Genomic DNA, 23,978 nt, shown 5'->3' on the forward strand with positions numbered 1-23,978 from the left:
AGAGATAATGATAGCTAACCAAATAACCTCATTAGGTAGAGGAAAGCTCTGTTTTACAAAATACCAGCTGATAAATGTAAAAGTAATGATAAATTAGAAAATTATCATTTTGCAATCCTTAATGAAATTACAAATTCAGGCAAAAATTATCAACTAGAATTTAAAATCTTTAGGTAATGATTAGCCGGGAGCTGAACATTCTTAGTGTCAAAATAATACCACACAAAGGAACATCTTAATCTTATAATGGAGAGATGAGGTTGTCACCCACAGATATGGTTTGGCTCTGTGTTCCCATCCAAATCTCATTACAAACCGTAATCCCAACATGTCAGGAGAGGGGCCTGGTGGGAGGTGTTTGAATCATGGTGGCAGTTTCTACCATGCTGTTCTTGTGATAGTGAGTTCTCACGAGATCTGACGGTTTAAAAGTATGTGGCAGTTCCTTCACTCTCTCCTGCCACCATGTGAAGAAGGTCCTTGCTTCCTCTTTGCCTTCTGCCATGATTGTAAGTTTCCTGAGGCCTCCCAGTCATGCTTCCTGTTAAGCCTGCGGAACTGTGCACCAAATAAACCTCTTTGCTTCTTCATAAATGACCCACTTTCAGGTAGTTATTTTTTTTATTTTTTTATTATTATTGTACTTTAAGTTTTAGGGTACATGTGCACAATGTGCAGGTTTGTTACATATTTATACATGTGCCATGTTGGGGTGCTGCACCCATTAACTCGTCATTTAGCATTAGGTATATCTCCTAATGCTATCCCTCCCCCCTCCCCCAACCCCACAACAGTCCCATGTGTGATGTTGCCCTTCCTGTGTCCATGTGTTCTCATTGTTCAATTCCCACCTATGAGTGAGAACATGCGGTGTTTGGTTTTTGTCCTTGCGATAGTTTGCTGAGAATGATGGTTTCCAGCCTCATCCATGTCCCTACAAAGGACATGAACTCATCATTTTTTATGGCTGCATAGTATTCCATGGTGTGTATGTGCCACATTTTCTTAATCCAGTCTATCATTGTTGGACATTTGGGTTGGTTCCAAGTCTGTGCTATTGTGAATAGTGACGCAATAAACATACGTGTGCATGTGTCTTTATAGCAGCATGATTTATAATCCTTTGGGTATATACCCAGTAATGGGATGGCTGGGTCAAATGGTATTTCTAGTTCTAGATCCCTGAGGAATCGCCACACCAACCTCCACAATGGTTGAACTAGTATACAGTCCCAACAACAGTGTAAAAGTGTTCCTATTTCTCCACATCCTCTCCAGCACCTGTTGTTTCCTGACTTTTTAATGATCGCCATTCTAACTGGTGTGAGATGGTATCTCATTGTGGTTTTGATTTGCATTTCTCTGATGGCCAGTGATGATGAGCTTTTTTTCATGTGTTTTTTGGCTGCATAAATGTCTTCTTTTGAGAAGTGTCTGTTCATATCCTTTGCCCACTTTTTGATGGGGTTGTTTTTTTCTTGTAAATTTGTTTGAGTTCATTGTAGATTCTGGATATTAGCCCTTTGTCAGATGAGTAGGTTGCAAAAATTTTCTCCCATTCTGTAGGATGCCTGTTCACTCTGATGGTGGTTTCTTTTGCTGTGCAGAAGCTCTTTAGTTTAATTAGATCCCATTTGTCAATTTTGGCTTTTGTTGCCATTGCTTTTGGTGTTTTAGACATGAAGTCCTTGCCCATGCCTATCTCCTGAATGGTATTGCCTAGGTTTTCTTCTAGGGTTTTTATGGTTTTAGGTCTAACATGCAAGTCTTTAATCCATCTTGAACTAATTTTTGTATAAGGTGTAAGGAAGGGATCCAGTTTCAGCTTTCTACATATGGCTAGCCAGTCTTCCCAGCACCATCTATTAAATAGGGAATTCTTTCCCCATTTCTTGTTTCTGTCAGGTTTGTCAAAGATCAGATAGTTGCAGATATGCGGCATTATTTCTGAGGGCTCTGTTCTGTTCCATTGGTCTATATCTCTGTTTTGGTACCAGTACCATGCTGTTTTGGTTACTGTAGCCTTGTAGTATAGTTTGAAGTCAGGTAGCATGATGCCTCCAGCTTTGTTCTTTTGGCTTAGGATTGACTTGGCGATGCGAGCTCTTTTTTGGTTCCATATGAACTTTAAAGTAGTTTTTTCCAATTCTGTGAAGAAAGTCATTGGTAGCTTGATGGGGATGGCATTGAATCTATAAATTACCTTGGGCAGTGTGGCCATTTTCACGATATTGATTCTTCCTACCCATGAGCATGGAATGTTCTTCCATTTGTTTGTATCCTCTTTTATTTCATTGAGCAGTGGTTTGTAGTTCTCCTTGAAGAGGTCCTTCACATCCCTTGTAAGTTGGATTGCTAGGTATTTTATTCTCTTTGAAGCAATTGTGAATGGGAGTTCACTCATGATTTGGCTCTCTGTTTGTCTGTTATTGGTGTATAAGAATGCTTGCTGAGTTTTGCACATTGATTTTGTATCCTGAGACTTTGCTGAAGTTGCTTATCAGCTTAAGGAGATTTTGGGCTGAGACAATGGGGTTTTCTAGATATACAATCATGTCATCTGCAAACAGGGACAATTTGGCTTCCTCTTTTCCTAATTGAATACCCTTTATTTCCTTCTCCTGCCTAATTGCCCTGGCCAGAACTTCCAACACTATGTTGAATAGTTGTGGTGAGAGAGGGCATCCCTGTCTTGTGCCAGTTTTCAAAGGGAATGCTTCCAGTTTTTGCCCATTCAGTATGATACTGGCTGTGGGTTTGTCATAGATAGCTCTTATTATTTTGAGATATGTCCCATCAATATCTAATTTATTGAGAGTTTTTAGCATGAAGTGTTGTTGAATTTTATCAAAGGCCTTTTCTGCATCTATTGAGATAATCATGTGTTTTTTGTCTTTGGTTCTGTTTATATGCTGGATTACGTTTATTGATTTTTGTATGTTGAACCAGCCTTGCATCCCAGGGATGAAGCCCACTTGATCATGGTGGATAAGCTTTTTGATGTGTTGCTGGATTCAGTTTGCCAGTATTTTATTGAGGATTTTTGCATCAATGTTCATCAAGGATATTGGTCTAAAATTCTCTTTTTTGGTTGTGTCTCTGCCAGGCTTTGGTATCAGGATGATGCTGGCCTCATAAAATGAGTTAAGAAAGATTCCATCTTTTTCTATTGATTGGAATAGTTTCAGAAGGAATGGTACCAGCTCCTCCTTGCACCTCTGGTAGAATTCATCTGTGAATCCATCTGGTCATGGACTTTTTTTGGTTGGTAAGCTATTAATTATTGCCTCAATTTCAGAGCCTGTTATTGGTCTATTCAGAGATTCAACTTCTTCCTGGTTTAGTCTTGGGAGGGTGTATGTGTCCAGGAATTTTTCCATTTCTTCTAGATTTTCTAGTTTATTTGCGTAGAGGTGTTTATAGTATTCTCTGATGGTAGTTTGTATTTCTGTGGGATCGGTGGTGATATCCCTTTTATCATTTTTTATTGCGTCTATTTGATTCTTCTCTCTTTTCTTCTTTATTTGTCTTGCTAGCAGTCTATCAATTTTGTTGATCTTTTCAAAAAACCAGCTCCTGGATTCATGGATTTTTTGAAGGGTTTTTTGTGTCTCTATTTCCTTCAGTTCTGCTCTGATCTTAGTTATTTCTTCCCTTCTGCTAGCTTTTGAATATGTTTGCTCTTGCTTCTCTAGTTCTTTTAATTGTGATGTTAGAGTGTCAATTTTAGATCTTTCCTGCTTTCTCTTGTGGGCATTTAGTGCTATAAATTTCCCTCTACACACTGCTTTAAATGTGTCCCAGAGATTCTGGTATGTTGTGTCTTTGTTCTCATTGGTTTCAAAGTACAGCTTTATTTCTGCCTTCATTTCGTTATGTACCCAGTAGTCATTCAGGAGCAGGTTGTTCAGTTTCCATGTAGTTGAGCGGTTTTGAGTGAGTTTCTTAATCCTGAGTTCTAGTTGGATTTCACTGTGGTCTAAGAGACAGTTATAATTTCTGTTCTTTTACATTTGCTGAGGAGTGCTTTACTTCCAACTATGTGGTCAATTTTGGAATAGGTGTGGTGTGGTGCTGAAAAGAATGTATATTCTGTTGATTTGGGGTGGAGAATTCTGTAGATGTCTATTAGGTCTGTTTGGTGCAGAGCTGAGTTCAATTCCTGGATATCCTTGTTAACTTTCTGTCTCATTGATCTGTCTAATGTTGACAGTGGGGTGTTAAAGTCTCCCATTATTATTGTGTGGGAGTCTAAGTCTCTTTGTAGGTCACTCAGGACTTGCTTTATGAATCTGGGTGCTCCTGTATTGGGTGCATATATATTTAGGATAGTTAGCTCTTCTTGTTGAATTGATCCCTTTACCATTATGTAATGGCCTTGTCTCTTTTGATCTTTGATGGTTTAAAGTCTGTTTTATCAGAGACTAGGATTGCAACCCCTGCCTTTTTTTGTTTTCCATTTGCTTGGTAGATCTTCCTCCATCCCTTTATTTTGAGCCTATGTGTGTCTCTGCATGTGAGATGGGTTTCCTGAATACAGCACACTGATGGGTCTTGACTCTTTATCCAATTTGCCAGTCTGTGTCTTTTAATTGGAGCATTTAGCCCATTTACATTTAAGGTTAATATTGTTATGTGTGAAGCTGATCCTGTCATTATGATGTTAGCTGGTTATTTTGTTCATTAGTTGGTACAGTTTCTTCCTAGCTTTGATGGTCTTTACAATTGTGCATGTTTTTGCAGTGGCTGGAACTGGTTGTTCCTTTCCATGTTTAGTGCTTCCTTCAGGAGCTCTTGTAGGGCAGGCCTGGTGGTGACAAAATCTCTCAGCATTTGCTTGTCTGTAAAGTATTTTATTTCTCCTTCACTTATGAAGCTTAGTTTGGCTGGATATGAAATTCTGGGTTGAAAATTCTTTTCTTTAAGAATGTTGAATATTGGCCCCCACTCTCTTCTGGCTTGTAGAGTTTCTGCCGAGAGATCAGCTGTTAGTCTGATGGGCTTCCCTGTGAGGGTAACCCGACCTTTCTCTCTGGCTGCCCTTAACATTTTTTCCTTCATTTCAACTTTGGTGAATCTGACAATTATGTGTCTTGGAGTTGCTCTTCTCGAGGAGTATCTTTGTGGCATTCTCTGCATTTCCTGAATTTGAATGTTGGCCTGCCTTGCTAGATTGGGGAAGCTCTCCTGGATAATATCCTGCAGAGTGTTTTCCAACTTGGTTCCATTCTCCCCATCACTTTCAGGTACACCAATTAGACGTAGATTTGGTCTTTTCACATAGTCCCATATTTCTTGGAGGCTTTGTTCGTTTCTTTTTATTCTTTTTTCTCTAAACTTCTCTTCACGTTTCATTTCATTCATTTTGTCTTCCATCGCTGATACCCTTTCTTCCAGTTGATCGCATCGGCACTGAGGCTTGTGCATTCGTCACATAGTTCTCGTGCCGTGGCTTTCGGCTCCATCAGGTCCTTTAAGAACTTCTCTGCATTGGTTATTCTAGTTAGCCATTCGTCTAATTTTTTTTCAAAGTTTTTAACTTCTTTGCCATTGGTTTGAACTTCCTCCTTTAGCTGGGAGTAGTTTGATCTTCTGAAGCCTTCCTCTCTCAACTCGTCAAAGTCATTCTCCGTCCAGCTTTCTTCCGTTGCTGGTGAGGAGCTGCATTCCTTTGGAGGAGGAGAGGCGCTCTGATTTTTAGAGTTTCCGGTTTTGCTGCTCTGTTTTTTCCCCATCTTTGTGGTTTTATCTACCTTTGGTCTTTGATGATGGTGACGTACAGATGGGTTTTTGGTGTGGATGTCCTTTCTGTTTGTTAGTTTTCCTTCTAACAGACAGGACCCTCAGCTGCAGGTCTGTTGGAGTTTACTGGAGGTCCACTCCAGACCCTGTTTGCCTTGGTATCAGCAGCAGTGCCTACAGAACAGCAGATATTGATGAACCGCAAATGCTGCTGCCTGATCGTTCCTCTGGAAGTTTTCTCTCAGAGGAGTACCCGGCCATGTGAGGTGTCAGTCCGCCCCTACTGGGGGGTGCCTCCCAGTTAGGCTACTCGGGGCTCAGGGACCCACTTCAGGAGGCAGTCTGCCCATTCTCAGATCTCAAGCTGTGTGCTGGGAGAACCACTACTCTCTTCAAAGCTGTCAGACAGGGACATTTAAGTCTGCAGAGGTTATTGCTGTCTTTCATTTGTCTGTGCCCTGCCCCCAGAGGTGGAGCCTACAGAGGCAGGCAGGCCTCCTTGAGCTGTGGTGGGCTCCACCCAGTTCGAGCTTCCAGGCCGCTTTGTTTACCTACTCAAGTCTGAGCAATGGCGGGTGCCCCTCCCCCAGCCTGGCTGCCACCTTGCAGTTTGCTCTCAGACTGCTGTGCTAGCAATGAGCGAGGCTCCATGGGCATAGGACCCTCAGAGCCATGTGCAGCATATAATCTCCTGGTGTGTCATTTGTGAAGCCTGTTGGAAAAGCGCAGTATTAGGGTGGGAGTGACCCGATTTTCCAGGTGCTGTCTGTCACCCCTTTCTTTGACTAGGAAAGGGAATTCCCTGACCCCTTGCGCTTCCCAGGTGAGGCGATGCCTCGCCCTGCTTCGGCTCACACACGGTGCGCTGCACCCACTGTCCTGCACCCACTGTCCGGCACTCCCCAGTGAGATGAACCTGGTACCTCAGTTGGAAATGCAGAAATCACCCATTTTCTGCGTCGCTCACGCTGGAAGCTGTAGACTGGAGCTGTTCCTATTCGGCCATCTTGGCTCCACCCCCCAGGTAGTTCTTTATAGCAGTGAGAAAACGGACTAATACACAGACTAAGCCTTTAATCTAACTTACAGTTCACAGAAATTACAGAAGAGAGGGACTAAACTGAAGGACACACCAAGGAAATAATAGGGCAAATCCAGAAGTGGGACCTTCTACAAGACAACTGGCCCAGACTCTTCAATAGGACAATATCATAAATAAGGAACTATTCTAGATTGAGAAATTTGACAAAACAAGCAGTTAGTTGTAAGATGTGGTCCCAGATTGAATGTTGGTTTAGAGAAAACAGCTAAAAGGAAATTTGGGGAGACCACTGCGAAATTTTAATATGGATTGATTCAAATAAAGTATTCTTTAATTTTGTTGGGTATGTTAAAATATTTTTAGAGCTGCATATTAAAATATTTTGGAGTGAAATATTATATATCATATATATATAGATATATATATTACATTATATATATATACACACACACATATAATGTACTATTTTAAATGAATTTTATATGAGGTTAATAGTAACTAGTACTTGTTATAGGTCCTTACAATTATATGAAAATTCATTTAAGAGTTATGGCTCAATGCTTTAGAGCACTGCTATTATCTCCCTGTGACAGAGAAAGAAGTCCTCACTTTCAGTAACTAATTTACATACAGCTTTTCCATAAATCATTTATTTACTATTTGAGAACCACCTATACCTAGGAACTAGACCACATGTTAGGTATGCAATATGCAACTTGACTTCTCTCAAGAAGCTCACAGTCTATGACTGAACAGAGTATTATATAGCAAATTATTCTAAGGAACAATTTCACAGAGGTTCCAAGAAGGTTTCAGAGGATTTAAAGGATGAATAATAGTTGCCATGTAGAGAAAGAGGAAGTAGAGTGGGAAGGAAGTAATTTCTAGTAAATAATATTTGATTATCACAACTACCCTCTAAGATATACAGAGTATTATACTCACTACTAAGATAAAGGAAACTGATGCTCAGAAAGGCTGAGGGACTTACCTTAAGACACTTGGCCAGTATACTCCTTACCATGGCCTATAAGACCCTGCATCTTCTGATCCTACTTTATCTCTTCTACTAACTTTCAGACCAACTATATCTCTTCAAACCTCCTCCTCATTTATTATACCAGACATATGTATGTTTTCTGTACCACAAATATAGTAAGCTCATTCCTACCTCAACACTTTTTGCACTTGCTATTTTCTCCTTCTAGAACCATTTTTGTCACCAGGCCTCCCCTTGAATGTCTTCTTCTCGGGAGGCCTTCCCTGTCCTCCCAATCTAAAGTAGCTCCCAGTGCCTTCTCTCTAGCTCTAAGACCAAGTAGCTAAATCTCACTGTTTACAAAGTAATGGACGAGGACACTAGACCAATGCTTCATATATCAGCAATTCCACTGCTTTTTAAGCCCAAAGTCTCTGCCCCTTCCCACACAAAAATCCTGTTTCTGGTTATTCTTCCTATATATCTCAGCAGCCCATTACTATTCTCCAACAGTTCAATCAGGTAGGTCAATGATCAACACTATTATCTTCATTATCACCATCACAAACATATACTGCAAACTTACTATGTACTAGGCAGTGTTTTAAGTGTTTTTCATATATTAATTCATTCTATCCTTACAAAAACCTTATAAAGTACTCATTAATGTTCTCATTTTAGAGGAAAGAAACTGAGGCACAGAATTTTTAAGTGCCTTGGCCAAGGTCACAGGATTTGAACATAAGTCACAGGATTTGAACGTAAGTAATCTGGCTCCAGAGCCTTTACTCTTTACATTGTCATGTTATATCAATTAAGACACTTTGTTCCTCTATGGGTAATTTAAAATAAAAGAGGCATCTGATAAAACATTACAGAAAAATTATTTTAATTCATAAAGTAAGCTATCTAAAACTCTATGCATTTACATAAGATGAAAGAATATTTCATAATTTGTACTTACCTTGAAAATAAGCTATTATCATACTTTAAGACATAAGTAAGCTACTAGTAGTGCTGCTTTTACATGAATTTTAAGGAAGTAATTTTTAATTCTGTTGGGCTTCAATGATCACTACTATGCAAAAAGCCCTGCCAATCCTATGGGAATGTACATATATTCATGTCCACACACATGGGCTTTGTCAAAAATGAATTAGGGCAAACTAGGGCAGAAAAAGACAAATTCATATCTCTATCACTAGAGAATCTTATGGAATAACAATTTCTAATGGCCTTTTATCTGTCTTCTAAGTGCAGCTGATTTTTGTTATTTATAGGTCTACTGCATAAGCATGTGGTAATCATTTGTCAGAGTTTTTCTCAAAGTATTCCAACTGTATTCTAAATAAGATCCAATTGTTTTTAACCTTTTTGTTTTCAAAAGAAAATTAATAGAAAATAATGAAAATGTCTTACCTTCTATTCCCAATCTAATCTTCTTAAGACCCCTCTCCTTCAAAACTGACTTGGCCACATCTCTGTTTTCAATATACTTGAAAAATCTATATAATTTTGTGCTATAAATAACTAGAAACAAAAAGAAAAATATTATTGTATTAAAATTAAAGGATTTAGAGATGAACTTAAATTTATCTTGCTCATCAAAGGGGCCTAACAGTCCTAAAAGCCCAAATAATGGATGCAGTAATGCCAAAGGATGACTAGCCAACATGACAGGGCAGTATTCAGTATAGTTAATGTAGAAGCAAATGTCTACTTAAGTGGAAACAAGAAAAGCTTTGACAACCAATCAGAAAACCCAATCCATAGGAAGAATCTCCTTCTGAAAGATACATCATCTACACATTTATTGGAATGGGATCTGCCCCAAGTTTCAAATAAGAGAATCCAAAGAAGATATCAATATCGCATCATTATCAAGCAAAGTAAAGGACTTTGCTAAGATGTCTACAAGGCCTAGTCTAGAGGCGGAAAAACTGCCTTGTCAAAGAGTACAAAACAGATACATTTTACATTTCATGGATTGAGCAACTATTAATAATTTCCCAAAAGGCAAAGACCCTCCCCACAAACTGTTTTCCATTCAGGCGAACAGCCCCATTTAATACTGATGTTAAAAATGGCAGATTCGAGCAAGTTCTGCCTAGGTTAGTCTGTTTAGAGCAAACTGGCTTTGCAAAGGACAGACATTCCACTGACAACATGTTGAGTCTTCCAAATGTGCTGAGAACTTCAGGGAGTTAGACTGATGGACATTCCTCGCCTTCTCTCTTTCAGGTTGAGTTATCTCCCTTAAAAGGTGAACTGCAAAGGTTTTTTCAAAAAAAGAAAAACACACTCACAAACCAAACATGCTGGTTTAAGAGCCAATAAAAGGAAAATACGTATATAAACTCTACTCATGGGGTAAATTTGTGATTATTACTACATCCTTAAGATTTACTGGTATTTTAAGATAAAGATTATTTTAGATCTTAGAAAGGACAATATCTGTCATAAAGTCACATATAGAAAAATCAGGCCGAAAGGCTATCTCTAGCTCCTCAAACGAATCTTCTTTATGTTGGATCATCCTGATACAAAATAATACATATTTAGACAACTAAGTAAAAATGTTTTTAGGCCTTTTAAGCTTTAAGATAAAAAACAAGAAAACAAAAAAATATTGAAGTGAAAAGTTCAACAATGGAAAACACCAGGTTTATTATAATTCCTTTATCACTATAATATCATTTCTATATTCTATGGTTGACTGTACTTTCTTGGGGTCAAACCTTTTGAAAAGTAAAATGTAAGTTATAAGCTTGTTCACTCCTTTTCCTTAACAGAAAATAATTTAGTATACCTCTTTTATTTTTGACAACCTTTCATTTTTCTTGGGTTTTGTTCAACTTTTTATTCCACATATTATAGAAAACCATTGTCAGCAAAGAGCCTAGAACTGAGGAAATAGCAACAGAAATGTCTATTACTACAACTATCCACAAAGGAATCACAACACTCATTTAAGTACATCATGCAAAAGAAATATCTCAATGCAAACTCTGTAAAGTGCTACCATAACTTGTGTTAAAATAATCTTTCAAAAATCTCCTTCAGAAGTAAAAAAGAATGCCATCTGGAGTCTGCTTTGTTTTGATTTTAGAAAAGCATATGTAAAATGGAAAAATCAGAGATAAGGTGTTTTGGTACTTTCTATATTAAACCCTAATCCTTACCAAGTCAACAGACTATATAGTACAGAAGAAGATGCTAGGCTATTTTATTCAATTCCTTGAGTCATTCTTTTTCAAGTCTTCCTTATTTATAAAACTGGTCAAAAATACTGATATTGGGCTCATCAAGAAAAAATAACAAAAAAATAAGAAAAAATGTCAGTGATTGTTGCTCAAGATAGGCCATTTTGGTTAGAAATGCCCAAAAGAACTATAATTCTACAAAGCCTTATGAAGGGTCATTGTATCCTTGATGAACATATATGATATTTTAAAAAAGGGTACCTTAGAACTTAAAGTTATCCTCAAAATCAATGAGTTAAAGCTTCCAAATTTACGTAAAAAAACTCATTTTTTAAACAAGCTATTTTTATAAAGGAACTAGTTCTCCTGAATGCTTTTAAATACAAAGAAAAAAAATCTATCAAGTTCCAGAGAGTCAACAAATAACTAACCATGTGTATATGGCATGGACGGGGCATATTCTTCTGTACAGGGACATATAATAAATACTTTGGGCATTGCGAGCCATGCAGTTTCTGTTGCAACTACTCAACTCTGCCACTGTAGCATGAAAGCAGCCATAGGCAATACATAAAACTTAATTTATAAAAATAGGTGATGGGCTGGATTGACCCCCAGGCTGGTCTATGAGAAGAGCTCTTTCTTTACATAAACAAGAAATAATTCGTGATGATTCAGGAGAGAGAAAACATGCCAGAGTACTTACTTTGTGAATATTCTTCTCCCATCTGTGGTGGATATTCTTCATCCCAATCAACCACATCATCATCTGTAAGCACCACTATATGACATTCCCGTTCCCCACTCTGGGCACTAGCTACCATGAGAGGGAGGATCATTTCTTCCAGATAAAATTCAAATTGTCTACGAGCACCATCATTTGATAACTCATGCATTAGGGCACCTGAAATGAAATCCACAAAAATATCTTACCAAAACTTTTCCTAAAAAGAGTTCTTTTAGAAATATAGAATCTTATAACAAGAAAGGCCAGGCAGCCTACATAGGCCCCCTCATTTTACACATCATGAAATAACTTGCCTAATATTACAAAACTAATTTGCGAAGTCAGAATTAAAACCCTATCCCTAGCCTAGCATATTTTTCACTATACCATATTATCTTCCATCAGTATACGCAATATGTATATCTTAAAGATACTTTTCAGGTTATCCACATAAACTGAAATAGTTCTTATATTCCATTTCCTGCATGCTCTCCTTCTCCGAAAGTTATAAACAGAATTAATATTTCAGTGCAGGTTGAGAGGTGAGCTGAAAAGGGTCAATAGTCTTCAGAATAATGCAGGCAAAAGATCAAGCAAAATATAACATGATGCAGGAATTCCACAGCGAACTTGATACTAGAAGTGAGAGAGCTGAAAGATAGACTTCAACCTCCTTAAGCACAGACATAATGAACAACTTCAATTTCCTAAATGCACAGCCACAAACTCACCTGCACTGCTTTTTTCTTTTATTTCTATTTAATGGCAATGTCCTATCTCCCTACTGAAGATGCCAACATCTCAAGAACTACTGCTACTGCATCAGCCTGGAGAGCGAAGTTAAAGAAGCAACCATGGCAACCATACGCATGAGTGAGAGAGAGAGAGAGAGAGAAAGAGAAAGAGAGAGTGAGCCAGAGAGAGAGACAGTGTGTGTGTGTGTGTTTGTGTGTGTGTGTGTTGTAAAAACTGGAGAACTGGAGAAGGGGTGAAGGAGGACGCTAGAACTCAAACCTACAGTCTCCCAAGGGAGAGCTTTTCCTCCCTACAAGATGTCTCTATAATTATATATTATATAATAGACACTATAATTAACATATTACAATTAATATAATAATTGATTAGATAATTAAATAATCTACATTAATATTACTTAGCCATGTCTCTCTCCAGGCTGGCTATTTCCCATTATCATTTTAAAAAGTTATCTTTATAGACAATTACCTATATTTCAACACCTTCTCTCTCCCCAACTTCTGAACCAATTCCAATCTGGCTTCCATTCTCACTATACTACAAAAATGTCTTGCTATGGTCTCCAAATAGCCTTTATATTGTTAAAGACAATAATCATCTTTTGGTCCTGATCTTATTTGACCTCTCAGTTTAATCTCCTACAATGGAACACTCTTTCTTGAAACATACTCACCCCTAAGAATCTCTGACACCATTATCCCTGTTTTTTTCCTCCTACTGGCTGTTCTTCCTCAGTAACCTTTGCCAACTCTTTCTCCTCCAGCTGTTCATTAAATACTGGTATTTCTCAGGACAATTTTAAGTTCTTTTCTTCTTTATCCTATGCTGAGAATTCCCAAATTTATTTCTACTAATTCAGTCTTCTGTATTCGAGATGCATTATATTCAGCTGCTTTCTGGAAATTTCCACTTGGATGTAACCTCAGAGGTACCTCAAACTCAATACATCCAAAATTTAAATTACTGTCTCTATCTCTCTCCACGGTATTTTTCAAATCAGTAAATGGCATCACTATCCACTCAAGTTTTCAGAACTATCTCAGCACAGTGCTGGGCATATAATGGGAACTTAAATGTTAGCATACTAAATGAATAAATCCTGGATTTCTCCTTTACCTCCTAATTCAAATAATTCCCCAAGTCTTCTTAAACATACCTTGAATTGTGTTATTTCCTTCTTTTGGCACAAAGATAGCTGCAAAATCTCCTAAGCCACATACTTTTCTGCAAGGTGACCTTGACATCTCTTCCCAAAAAGTGGAGTCTAGCTCCCCTCCCCTTTAATTAGACTGGTAATACAAACTTGTTTGTAACCAGAGGAGCATGGCTGAGGAGACAGCACATGACTTTGGAGGCTAAGTCAAAAGAAGCCTTGCAATTTCTGCCTTGGTTTCTGGAATGCTTTTTCTTCAAATGCTTCCTTTCTGAATGCAGCCTCCAGGATTTGAGAAGCTCAAGTCATACGGAGAGACCACACACAGGTATTCTGTTTGACATTCCTAGCTGAGTCCAGCCTTTCAGTCATCCCAGTCCTGGCACCAGACATGTGAATAAAGCCTCCAGCCTTGTGAGCCACCCCAGCCCATCAATTCTTCACAGATGAGGCCTCAGATATTGTGATACAACCATAAGCCACCTCTGCTGTGCCCTGTATAAATTACTGACCCACAGAATAAATGAGAGTAATAAAATGGTTATAGTTTATGCTAAGCTTGGGGTGGTTTATTACACAGCAATAGTTAACCCGACATATTCCATCCCCTTGCCTCCATCCTGGTTCTGTTCATCATTAACTCTCACCCAAATTACTACAAAATCTTTCTGATTACATTCCCCCAACATCTGCTTTTGCCTCTCTGCAATTCATTTTCCCCACAGCAGCCAAATCTAATTGTCTCTCATGACTTGTACTATCTTTAAAATAAGTCTCAAATCCTCAACTTGGTACATAAAGCCCTGCTATGTGAAAAAGAATGTTATAGATCAGTGTCTAGAATCAATCCTTTAATACACTTTCTTTAAATATTATCCATATACTGATGACTCCCACTTACATCTAGCCCACATTTCTCTGCTGAACTTTAGACATGTATACCCAATGCTCCACTTAACATTTCTACTTGGATATCTAACAGGTATTTCAAACTTAACGTGTTCAAAATCAAGCTTTTAGATTTTTGCTCCTCATGAAGTCTCCCCCATCTCAATTAATGGCAACCTCACACTTCCGGTTAAAGCTCTCCTCTCCTTTCCACTCCACATTCAATTGAAGAGGAAATTCTGGTAATCTGAACATCCCATATACCCAGAATCTGACTACTTCTTACTGCTTCCACTCTAATCCAAGCCCCTACCATCTCATACCTGGACTTTGACAGTGGCTTCCTAATTGATCTATTTGCTTCTAGCACAATTCCCCTTTTGGTCCATTTTTAACACAACAGCCAAAAGTGATTCTTTTAAACCTTAAGTCAGGTCAGGATTATAGCACTGAACAACTCTACACTGACTTCTGTGTGAACAGGGCCCCCATGAAATGGTACAGTGTGACAGCCTTACAGATCATATCACTCTTTTGTTCAAACCCCTCCCATATCTTCCAATCTCACTCAGAGTAAACGCCAAAACATAAAGGCCTTATTTGACCTAGGTGCCTTGTTATCTCTCCGACCACATCTCCTATTACTGACACTCTCACTCACTCCACTCCAACTATCCTGGCCTCTCTGCTGCTCTCAAATATACCAGACAAGCTCCTTCACTGTGTGCATTCACTAGTAACCTCTGCTTGGAATTTAACATTTTTATTTCCAGTGAAAGTTTCTCTGGCTCCTCTAAGTAACTTCTTCACTTTTTTCTCCTTGGCACTTATCACTAACATAGCATATATGATTTATTTACTTTGTTTATCACGTTTTTCCCAATAGAGTGTACGTTCCATTAGAACAGAAAGTTATGCCTGGTTTGTTCATACTGAATCCCCAAAACTTAGAACAGTGCTTAGTACAGAGTAGAGTCATTAAATATTTGTTTAATTCATAAATTTTGTTTCCTCTTTACCTCTCAGGCCTTATTCCTCACCACTCATATTCCATCCCTCTGCTCTAGCCACATTTGCCTTTTTTTGAGTACCCTAAATATGTCACATTCCTTCCCACTTAAACCTCTGCACACATCATTTCTACTGCTTCTATGGTCAGCTTTCCCTCACTCTTTGCCACTCCTTCAGGTCTCGGCTTTAACGGCACTTAGATAATGATTCTCCACAGACCCTTTGTCATACACTTCTAATAATATCTCCTTTCTTCACTGCATTTTTCACAGCTTTTATTACTTGTTAAATGTCTGTCCTCCCAACCAGACTATAAACTCCATAAAGGCAGGGACAATGTCTGTCTTTATTCATCACTATATGTACTATATGCATGAAACTCATAAAAAGCTTGATTAAGAAGGAAGAGGGGACGAAAGGACAAGTTAAATGGTAAACTAGAAATGAATAGTTGATCAGGACACAGAGGCACAAGAATGATATAGTGGACTCTGGGAAGTCGGTGGGGAAGGCTGGGAGGAAGTGAGGGATAAAAGACTACATACTGAGTACAGTGTACACTGTCCAGGTGATAAGTGCACCAAAATCTCAGAAATAACCTCTAAAAACTTATCCATGTAACCCAAAACCACCTGTATCCCAAAAACAACTGAAATAAAATTAAAAAAAAATTAAAGTTGACACTTAGAAATTAAAGATAAAAAGGTAGAAATCCCCAGTGTAAAGATAATATTTGAAGGCCACAGTGATGAATAGCACCACTTAGAATAAGTGCAGATTCTGTGAGAGAGAAAGTAGCTAACAGTGGAGAACAACCACATTCCAAGGATCAGGAAAAAGGATGCCAAAAAGCCAAAGGAAGGGAGAGTCAAGAAAAAATGAGTAACATCGTAATTAAGCCTAAAAGAAATGCCTTTATTTTTCTTAAGACAGGGTCTTGCTATGTTGCCTAGGATGATTTCGAACCCCTGGGCTCACGTGCTCCTCCCACCTCAGCCTCTCAAAGTGCTGGGAATATAGACATGAGCCCCACGTCCAGGGAAATGCCTTTAAAGACAGAGATGCCAGAATTCCCATTAAACTTAACATTGTTCAAAATCTTCTAGCCAATTTGACAGGACAAAAAAAAGATATAAAAAGCGTTATTTATAACATAGTCAATTAACTGTGAGGCATATATGAGGATCAACTAAAAAATTATTAGAAACAAACACGGCTCTATGAGGTGGCTAAATGTACAAAATTCAGTAACTTTATTATAAGTTAGCACTTAGAAAAGTTAAACATATTCTACACACAGCAATAATAAAAACACAAAATATTAACAAGACCAGAGTAGAAACTATATGAAGAAAATGATAAAACTCTACCTAAAGACACAAAAGTGTGAATAAATGGGAAGACACAGCATTTGGAGCTATATGTTAATTCTTCTAAAAAGTTAACTTCAAAGGATTCCAATGAAAAGCTCAAGTTTTTTTTAAAGAGAATGTTTTTGAACGTCTACAATAGACATAAGTCAGATTTGAGTATGTTTGAGACTGAGGTTTACTACATAGGGAAAGACTGATGATACCAGAGAGGACAACCAGTGGAAGAGGGTCCTAAAAACGCACAAGGGAATACAATAATTTATTAGTTCAGCAAACATTTTGTTGAGTCCTTAGGATGTGCCACACACTATAGACACAAAGTCAAAAAGATACAGTCTCTGTCCTCAAGTCCAAACTAGTTTAATGCCACAAACTGAAAAAGAGTGCCTCAACCAGAGAGAGAGAACATGCAAGCAAATTGTATAATTTCTTCTTAAATTAAGATATAAGCCCAGATATTTTAGTGCAAAGTGCCATTCCAAATATTCAGCAAAGGCATATATTTGCAAGAAAAAAAATTTACTTTGGGATTAAAGTCTACCTACATTTTTACAAGACCACTTCCATCTCTTCAAATTCTACATAGTTTTTTTTTTAAAACGTCTTTGAGAATCTCTAAATTTTTAGTAACATATATTACAAGTAATCTAGAAACAACTACAAATATTACTGAAAAGCTAAAAGTCTAGGATAATCATATTACACATATTTTACATAAAACCCTTACTTTTAATCTATAACAAATAAAAGATACTTAGTAGTAATGACAAGGTAAACTACGCACAACAAAAGATTGCAGAACTAAGAGATTCACATCATCTGTAAAAAATTCTAGTTTTTTTCTATCTCTGCCAGTCACCAAAATTCAACATTAAATTATATAAAGATTAATTTAAATGGTCGTATGAATAGACACAAAACTTGAAATCAGGGATCTATAATGCTCATGGTTTCAACCAAAACTTTTTTTTTTTTTTGAGATGGAGTTTCACTCTTGTTGCCCCTGCTGGAGTGCAATGGCGCAATCTCGGCTCATCACAACCTCCACCTCCCGTGTTCAAGCAATTCTCCTGCCTCAGCCTCCCGAGTAGCTGGAATTACAGGCAATGCGCCATCACGCCTGGCTAATTTTGTATTTTTAGTAGAGAAGAGGTTACTCCATGTTGGTTAGGCTGGTCTCAAACTCCCAACCTCAGGTGATCCGACCGCCTCTGCCTCCCAAAGTGCTGGGATTACAGGTGTGAGCCACTGCACCCAGCCCCTAAAATCATTTTTTTAAGATGTGAAAAACAGCAACTCTGGCCAGGCACGGTGGCTCACGCCTGTAATCCCAGCACTTTGGGAGACCGACACAGGTGCATCATCTGAGGTCAGGAGTTCAAGACCAACCTGGCCAACATAGTGAAACCCTGTCTCTATTAAAACAAAAAAATTAGCTAGGTGTGGTGGTGGGTGCCTGTAACTCCAGCTACTGGGGAGGCTAAGGCAGGAGAATCCCTTGAACTCAGGAGGCAGAGGTTGCAGTGAGCTGAGACTGCACCACTGCACTACTCCAGCCTGGGTGACACAGCGAGACTCCATCTCAAAAACAACAACAACAACAACAACAACAAAAACCCAGCAACGTTGTTCAAATGTACAGTTGTATGTTCTGGCTGTCCAACAATCTATTGGACAATCTATTGGATCTACTGTATTTCCAAAGTATACCTACTACATCTTTACTCCAGAAACCTCAGCTCTGAGAATTTTTTGTATTACCATGTAGGATGATATCCTGGGCACTATGGAAGATATAAATAATTCCCCAAAACAATACTATCTACTCTTTGTAAATCATTTAGTTCATTCTTTACTACCTATTTCCACTGAACTCTTCCATGATCCTCTAGCCCACAATGACTTCCCCTTCCTCTGAACTTCTCCAACCACTTAAGTGTTGGCTTAAGTACCTAAGTCAACATTTGATACTTCTCATACACTATTTTGACTTTTTTGTGCATAATCACATCTTTTCTCAGGGTTGGGAGAAACAATGGGAGTAGGGGTGCTGAAGAAGTAACAATGGGAGTAGGGGTGCTGAAGAAGTAGTGAGAGAAGAATACCATCAAAAAGTTGGGATTACAACGTTCTACACACTGCTTTGAGACAATATTTGAAGTTCTTGGATGAAGTCATTTAATCCTATGTATACATGAGGGCTAGACATTCAACCTAGGATCTTTAATGATAGGTATTGTTTTTGAGAGTTATTTGTGTTTTCCATAGTGCTCATATTATCATACGTGGTAATACAAAAAATTATAAATTTTTGGATGATGTAATCAAAGAAATGAAGCCAAATGACCACACTTGACCAAAGCCAAGGATCCAAATCTAGGAGATAAAACTGGTAACAAATAAATAATATAGAAAACTGTCTAGGAGGAAATCTGGGTTTGTCAAAAAAGAAAATTATTAAAATTGAAAAAATATTTGGAAAATTGCACAAGGCGATTATCAAGGTCTTTGCAAGCTTTCATTAATAATCTTTGTGGTACTAGAATGCTTTATAATTAAATTAAATACTTTAAGTCTAACTAGGTAAATAGCACTAATTTCAGGCTTTTTGTTCCAATATATTCTAATTCTACAAACCACTTACACACAAAACATCATACTTACTGAGATCTCTACATTTAATAGTGCTATATTCAAAAGAGATACAAAGATAGTCACATGCTTCTCTCAGTTCAGGAATAGATATGCCATCAGGACAACGGATTATTCCTGTTTTATAGTAATCCTGGAAAAAGAAAAGTAAAGAAAGCATAAAATATCTGGAGCACAAGGTAGCCAAAACTTATTATTAAGGAAGGGCTGGTAACATTTTCAGAAACAGTAGAGAACTCTGACATCTCTGAAATGTGGAAGTTTAAACTTAAATAAGACCTCCGTTCACCTAACTACTTTTTCATTTTACCTATAAGGAAAATTCAGGTCGAAATGAATTCACCGACTTAGCCTGTCATAAAATTATTTAAAAGCAAAGGTAAGATTTGAATATAGGGCTCCCTGTTACCTAATTCATGTCTTCTTTATGACATCACACCAATGCATATGTATTTTCCTTCTACAAGTTATATTTCTACGAAACCATCATAAAGTTTTAAACATTTTTTTAAAAAGTAAGGAAATTGAATGATATGTTATCTTAACTACTACCTAGATAATTTAACAAAATGTGAGGTTTTTAGTACAGAATTATAGTCATATTCAAGTATTAAAATATGTAAAATAAGACATATCATTAGATATTCTTCTTTTAATACTACCCTTTGGTGATTCCATATTATGACAAGCAATATTAATTTTTTCCAAAATCCACTTAATAAGTTGTTAAAGGACAACCCCAGAATCACAGATAAGTTACTTCAGAGATGAGTGATAAAAATTCTTTTCAATTCCTCAAGGGGAAATATGGACAGCTAAAAAAGCACTTTTTCCCCAAAATTAAGACCTGGCTCGGCCAGGTACCATGACTCACGCCTATAATCTCAGAACTTTGGGAGGCCGAGGTAGACAGATCACCTGAGGTCAGAAGTTCAAGACCAGCCTGGCTAACACGGTGAAACCTTCTCTACTAAGAATACAAAAAAATTAGCCGGGTGTGGTGGCAGGCACCTGTAGTCCCAGCTACTTGGGAGGCTGAGGCAGGAGAATGGCGTGAACCCAGGAGGCGGAGCTTGCAGTGAGCCGAGATCGTGCCACTGCACTCCAGCCTGGGCGACAGAGCAAGACTCCATCTCAAAATAAAATAAAATAAAAAAAAAAGAATACAAAAATTAGCCAGGCGTGGTGGTGCACACCTGTAATCCTAGCTACTCAAGAGGCTAAGGCAGGAGAATCACTTGAGCTCAGGAGGCAGAGGTTGCAGTGAGCCGAGATCGCACCACTCCACTCCAGCCTGGGCGACAGAGCGAGCCTCCATCGCAAACGAAAAAAAAAAAAAAAAAAAAAAAAAAAGAAAAGACCTGTCTCAAGTTTTCCTGAGGTTCCGAACCAAAGTAACCAGTAATACAATTTCTAAGGTTGCTGCATCAATGGAAGTGAAACATCTTCTGGTACTTGTATGAATACTCACCTGATCAAGATCAACTAATTTCCCTATCTGTCTTCCATCACAGAATCCTCCCTTCCCTCAAACTATTTAAGAAAATGGTATTTTCAGGCTGTGGCACAAACGATCACAAACTATCAATCAAACCTTTTTTTTTTTTTTTTTCGACACAGGGTCTCACTTTGTTACCTAGGCTGGAGTGCAATGGTGTGATCTCAGCTCACTGCAACCTTCGCCTCCTGGCTCAAAAGATCTTCCCACCTCAGCCTCCCAAGTGTTGGAGGCCAAAAGAATGAGGGTGGTGACCAACTCAGTATACCACTGGAGGCTATATGAGCAAACAGCAAACTGTTCTCATGAAAGCAGATTGTTGGCAAACTGACAAACTGCATCTGCCGCCTAAAACGAATGCTGAGGGCAGTCATGCCCCAGGCGCAGTGTTTCTTGTGATTATCTACAGGCACAACTGAAGCCTGTTAGCAATCATGTGAACCTGTGACAAATCAAGCAGCTGACCAACAGCACCTCCTCCCTGCTCTTTCTCCCCAGTAAATACAAAAGGCTGTGGAAGCTCAAGGCCTTTGCTCACTAGAAGCAAGGAGCCCCCAGCCCCTTCTTTAAAGCAGATTATCTTGTCTTTGTTTTCATTTCTGCGTTCGTCCCCCTTCATTCAATCCTGTAGTAACTGTCACATCTCAAGTACCTGGAACTACAGGCGTGCCACTACACCTAGCTAATTTTTGGATATATTCTTTTGGTAGAGATGGAGTTTTGCCATGTTGCCCAGGCTGGTCTTGAACTCCTGGACTCAAGCCATCCACCTGCCTTGGTCTCTTAGCGTGCTGGGATTATAGGCATGAACCACCACACCCAGCCTTATGAACCAAAATCACTGAATTTAAATTACAAGTAGGGACTCTGTGTGATAAAATATTTTTTTAAAAAAAAACGGTTTATTAAAACCTCAAAAAAAAGTTTTAAAACAAAGACGTCAGCTGGGCACAGTGGCTCACACCTGTAATTCTAGCACTTTGGGAGGCCAAGGCAGGAGGACTGCTTGAGCTCAGGAGTTCAAGATCAGCCCGGGCAACACAGCGAAACCTCATCTCTACTAAAAATACAAAAAAATTAGCTGGGCGTGGTGGCACACACCTATAGTCCCAGCTACTAGGGAGGCTGAGGTGGGATGATCACTTAAACCCAGAAGGTCAAGGCTGCAGTTAGCCGTGATCACACTACTGCACTGCAGCCTTGGCAACAGAGTGAGACCCTGTCTGGGGCAAACAACAACAACAACAACAACAACAAAAAAACAATAAAAACTAAAGATGTTAACAAATACATTTTGGAGATGACTTTTATATGTTTCTAAGTTTCCACACTGCTAGTTATGTGCAATAAAATAATAGAATCAAGTAGTCATATTCATTCTCAGATAGTAAAAATGATCGACTTACTGTATTTAGGAGAAAGAGAAGTAAATATGGCTCCAGAAATGTTACTAAATACCTAATATATGCAAACCTAAGAGATTAATAATCCCCTATCCTATCATCCTGAAGGTCATAAAATTCATTTGCTTATATTGTATTATCTGTATGTACTAAAATAAAGATGAGAGCATGGCATGGTGGCTCAATGCCTATAATCCCAGCACTTTGGGAGGCCAAGGCCGGAGGATCGCTTGAGCCCTGGAGTTCGAGAACAGCCTAGGTAACACTGTGAGACCTCGTCTCTATAAAAAATGAAAACAAAAAAAATTAGCCAGGCATAGTGGTGCATGCCTGTAGTCCCAGCTACTCAGGAGTGTGTGGCAGGAGGATTGCTTGAGCCCAGGAGGTTGAGGCTGCAGTGAGCTATGATTGTGCCACTGCACTCCATCCATCCTGGGTGAAAGAGCAAGACCCTGTTGCAAAATAAAAATATAAACAAAATAAAATAAAGATGAATTAAATGGTATTTAAGGAAAAACAATATCCTGGAATAACTCCAGAGAGATATTCAAATAGAATTCTGCGTCTAATCCAAGTACCTCCAAGAAGGGGTCTTATGATTAAGTCAATACTCGTAAGAAACACTCACCAGAATAGCTCGAAACACAGTGGAACCAATTCCCTCTGCCACCTCATACTCTCCTTTCTCATTGGGTCGTGTAAAGTTATGTTCTCGGCCAGATCCAAACATCCTATGATAGTAAATAATTGAGAAATACGTCAATAGAATACTTCCTTGAAAACGGAAAATAGATTTCATGTACAAAAGTAAAAAGGAATTATATCATTAAATTTAGTTCAAGAATTTTTATCATTAATTTATTCTGGCAAACATCATAAAAGAAAATATTAAAAACATTTTCTTTTTGATGGTAAGGAACACTAGTATAGATTTCCTGTAAGCAACAATAAAATAAACGACAAAATTCAGAAGCTAAAGAGCTTTCCTACCCCTTCTCAGAAAACACCACCAACCAATTAATCTAGGGAAAAAGATGAGTTTTTAATACCAATTTTACCAGGAAGAAAAAAAAAAAGGGAAACCATGTTATCTGTGCTTTTTCCTTAAAACTGCTATTTTCATTGTACAGTTAATGCCATAATGCAGCACATAATAGCAAGCTAAACTGAGACAAAGTGATATGATACAGGACAAGTCAGGTTGTTTTACATTTCACAACCTTAACTATAAATGTAACAAATCCTACTCAAAATTATTAGACTTGCATCCTAGAACTGAAAGACAAGCAATCAAATGCTGGGATAGACAGGAATGAAGAAATAAGACAAGGGCAAGTTTAAGAAAATAAATTAAAAAAGCTCTTATGTAAGAAAATACAAATGACTTTATGATTTTTTCAAGTCATGTTGTCGGCCCTTCAACAGCGGCTGTTTAGAAAAGACGCAATTTCCAAAATATGTCCTAAACAATAAAAAATGTACTCTAGTACTCTCCAGAAAATTTAAAAATCATGATTAAAGAAAGGTGAACCTCTAGATCCTATGGTACGG

The 23,978-nt window shown here is 38.2% G+C and overlaps 1 protein-coding gene across 5 annotated transcripts in view; it reads right to left on the reverse strand.

The window, feature by feature from the left end:
• The window catches only part of BTBD10 (BTB domain containing 10), a 77,594-nt gene that overhangs the window by 5,930 nt on the left and 47,686 nt on the right, over nucleotides 1-23,978 (reverse strand). For all 5 annotated transcript variants that reach the window (XM_019037559.3, XM_019037560.3, XM_063710987.1 and 2 more), the window contains 4 exons: nucleotides 23,056-23,158; nucleotides 19,539-19,659; nucleotides 11,673-11,870; nucleotides 9,183-9,293 (listed from right to left, as the gene is read on the reverse strand). In XM_019037559.3, coding sequence (XP_018893104.1) covers nucleotides 9,183-9,293; nucleotides 11,673-11,870; nucleotides 19,539-19,659; nucleotides 23,056-23,158 — 533 coding nt within the window. The remainder of the gene's footprint in view (nucleotides 1-9,182; nucleotides 9,294-11,672; nucleotides 11,871-19,538; nucleotides 19,660-23,055; nucleotides 23,159-23,978) is intronic.

This window comes from Gorilla gorilla, chromosome 9 (assembly GCF_029281585.2).
Source record: "Gorilla gorilla gorilla isolate KB3781 chromosome 9, NHGRI_mGorGor1-v2.1_pri, whole genome shotgun sequence".
NCBI classification, from domain to species: Eukaryota; Metazoa; Chordata; class Mammalia; order Primates; family Hominidae; genus Gorilla; species Gorilla gorilla.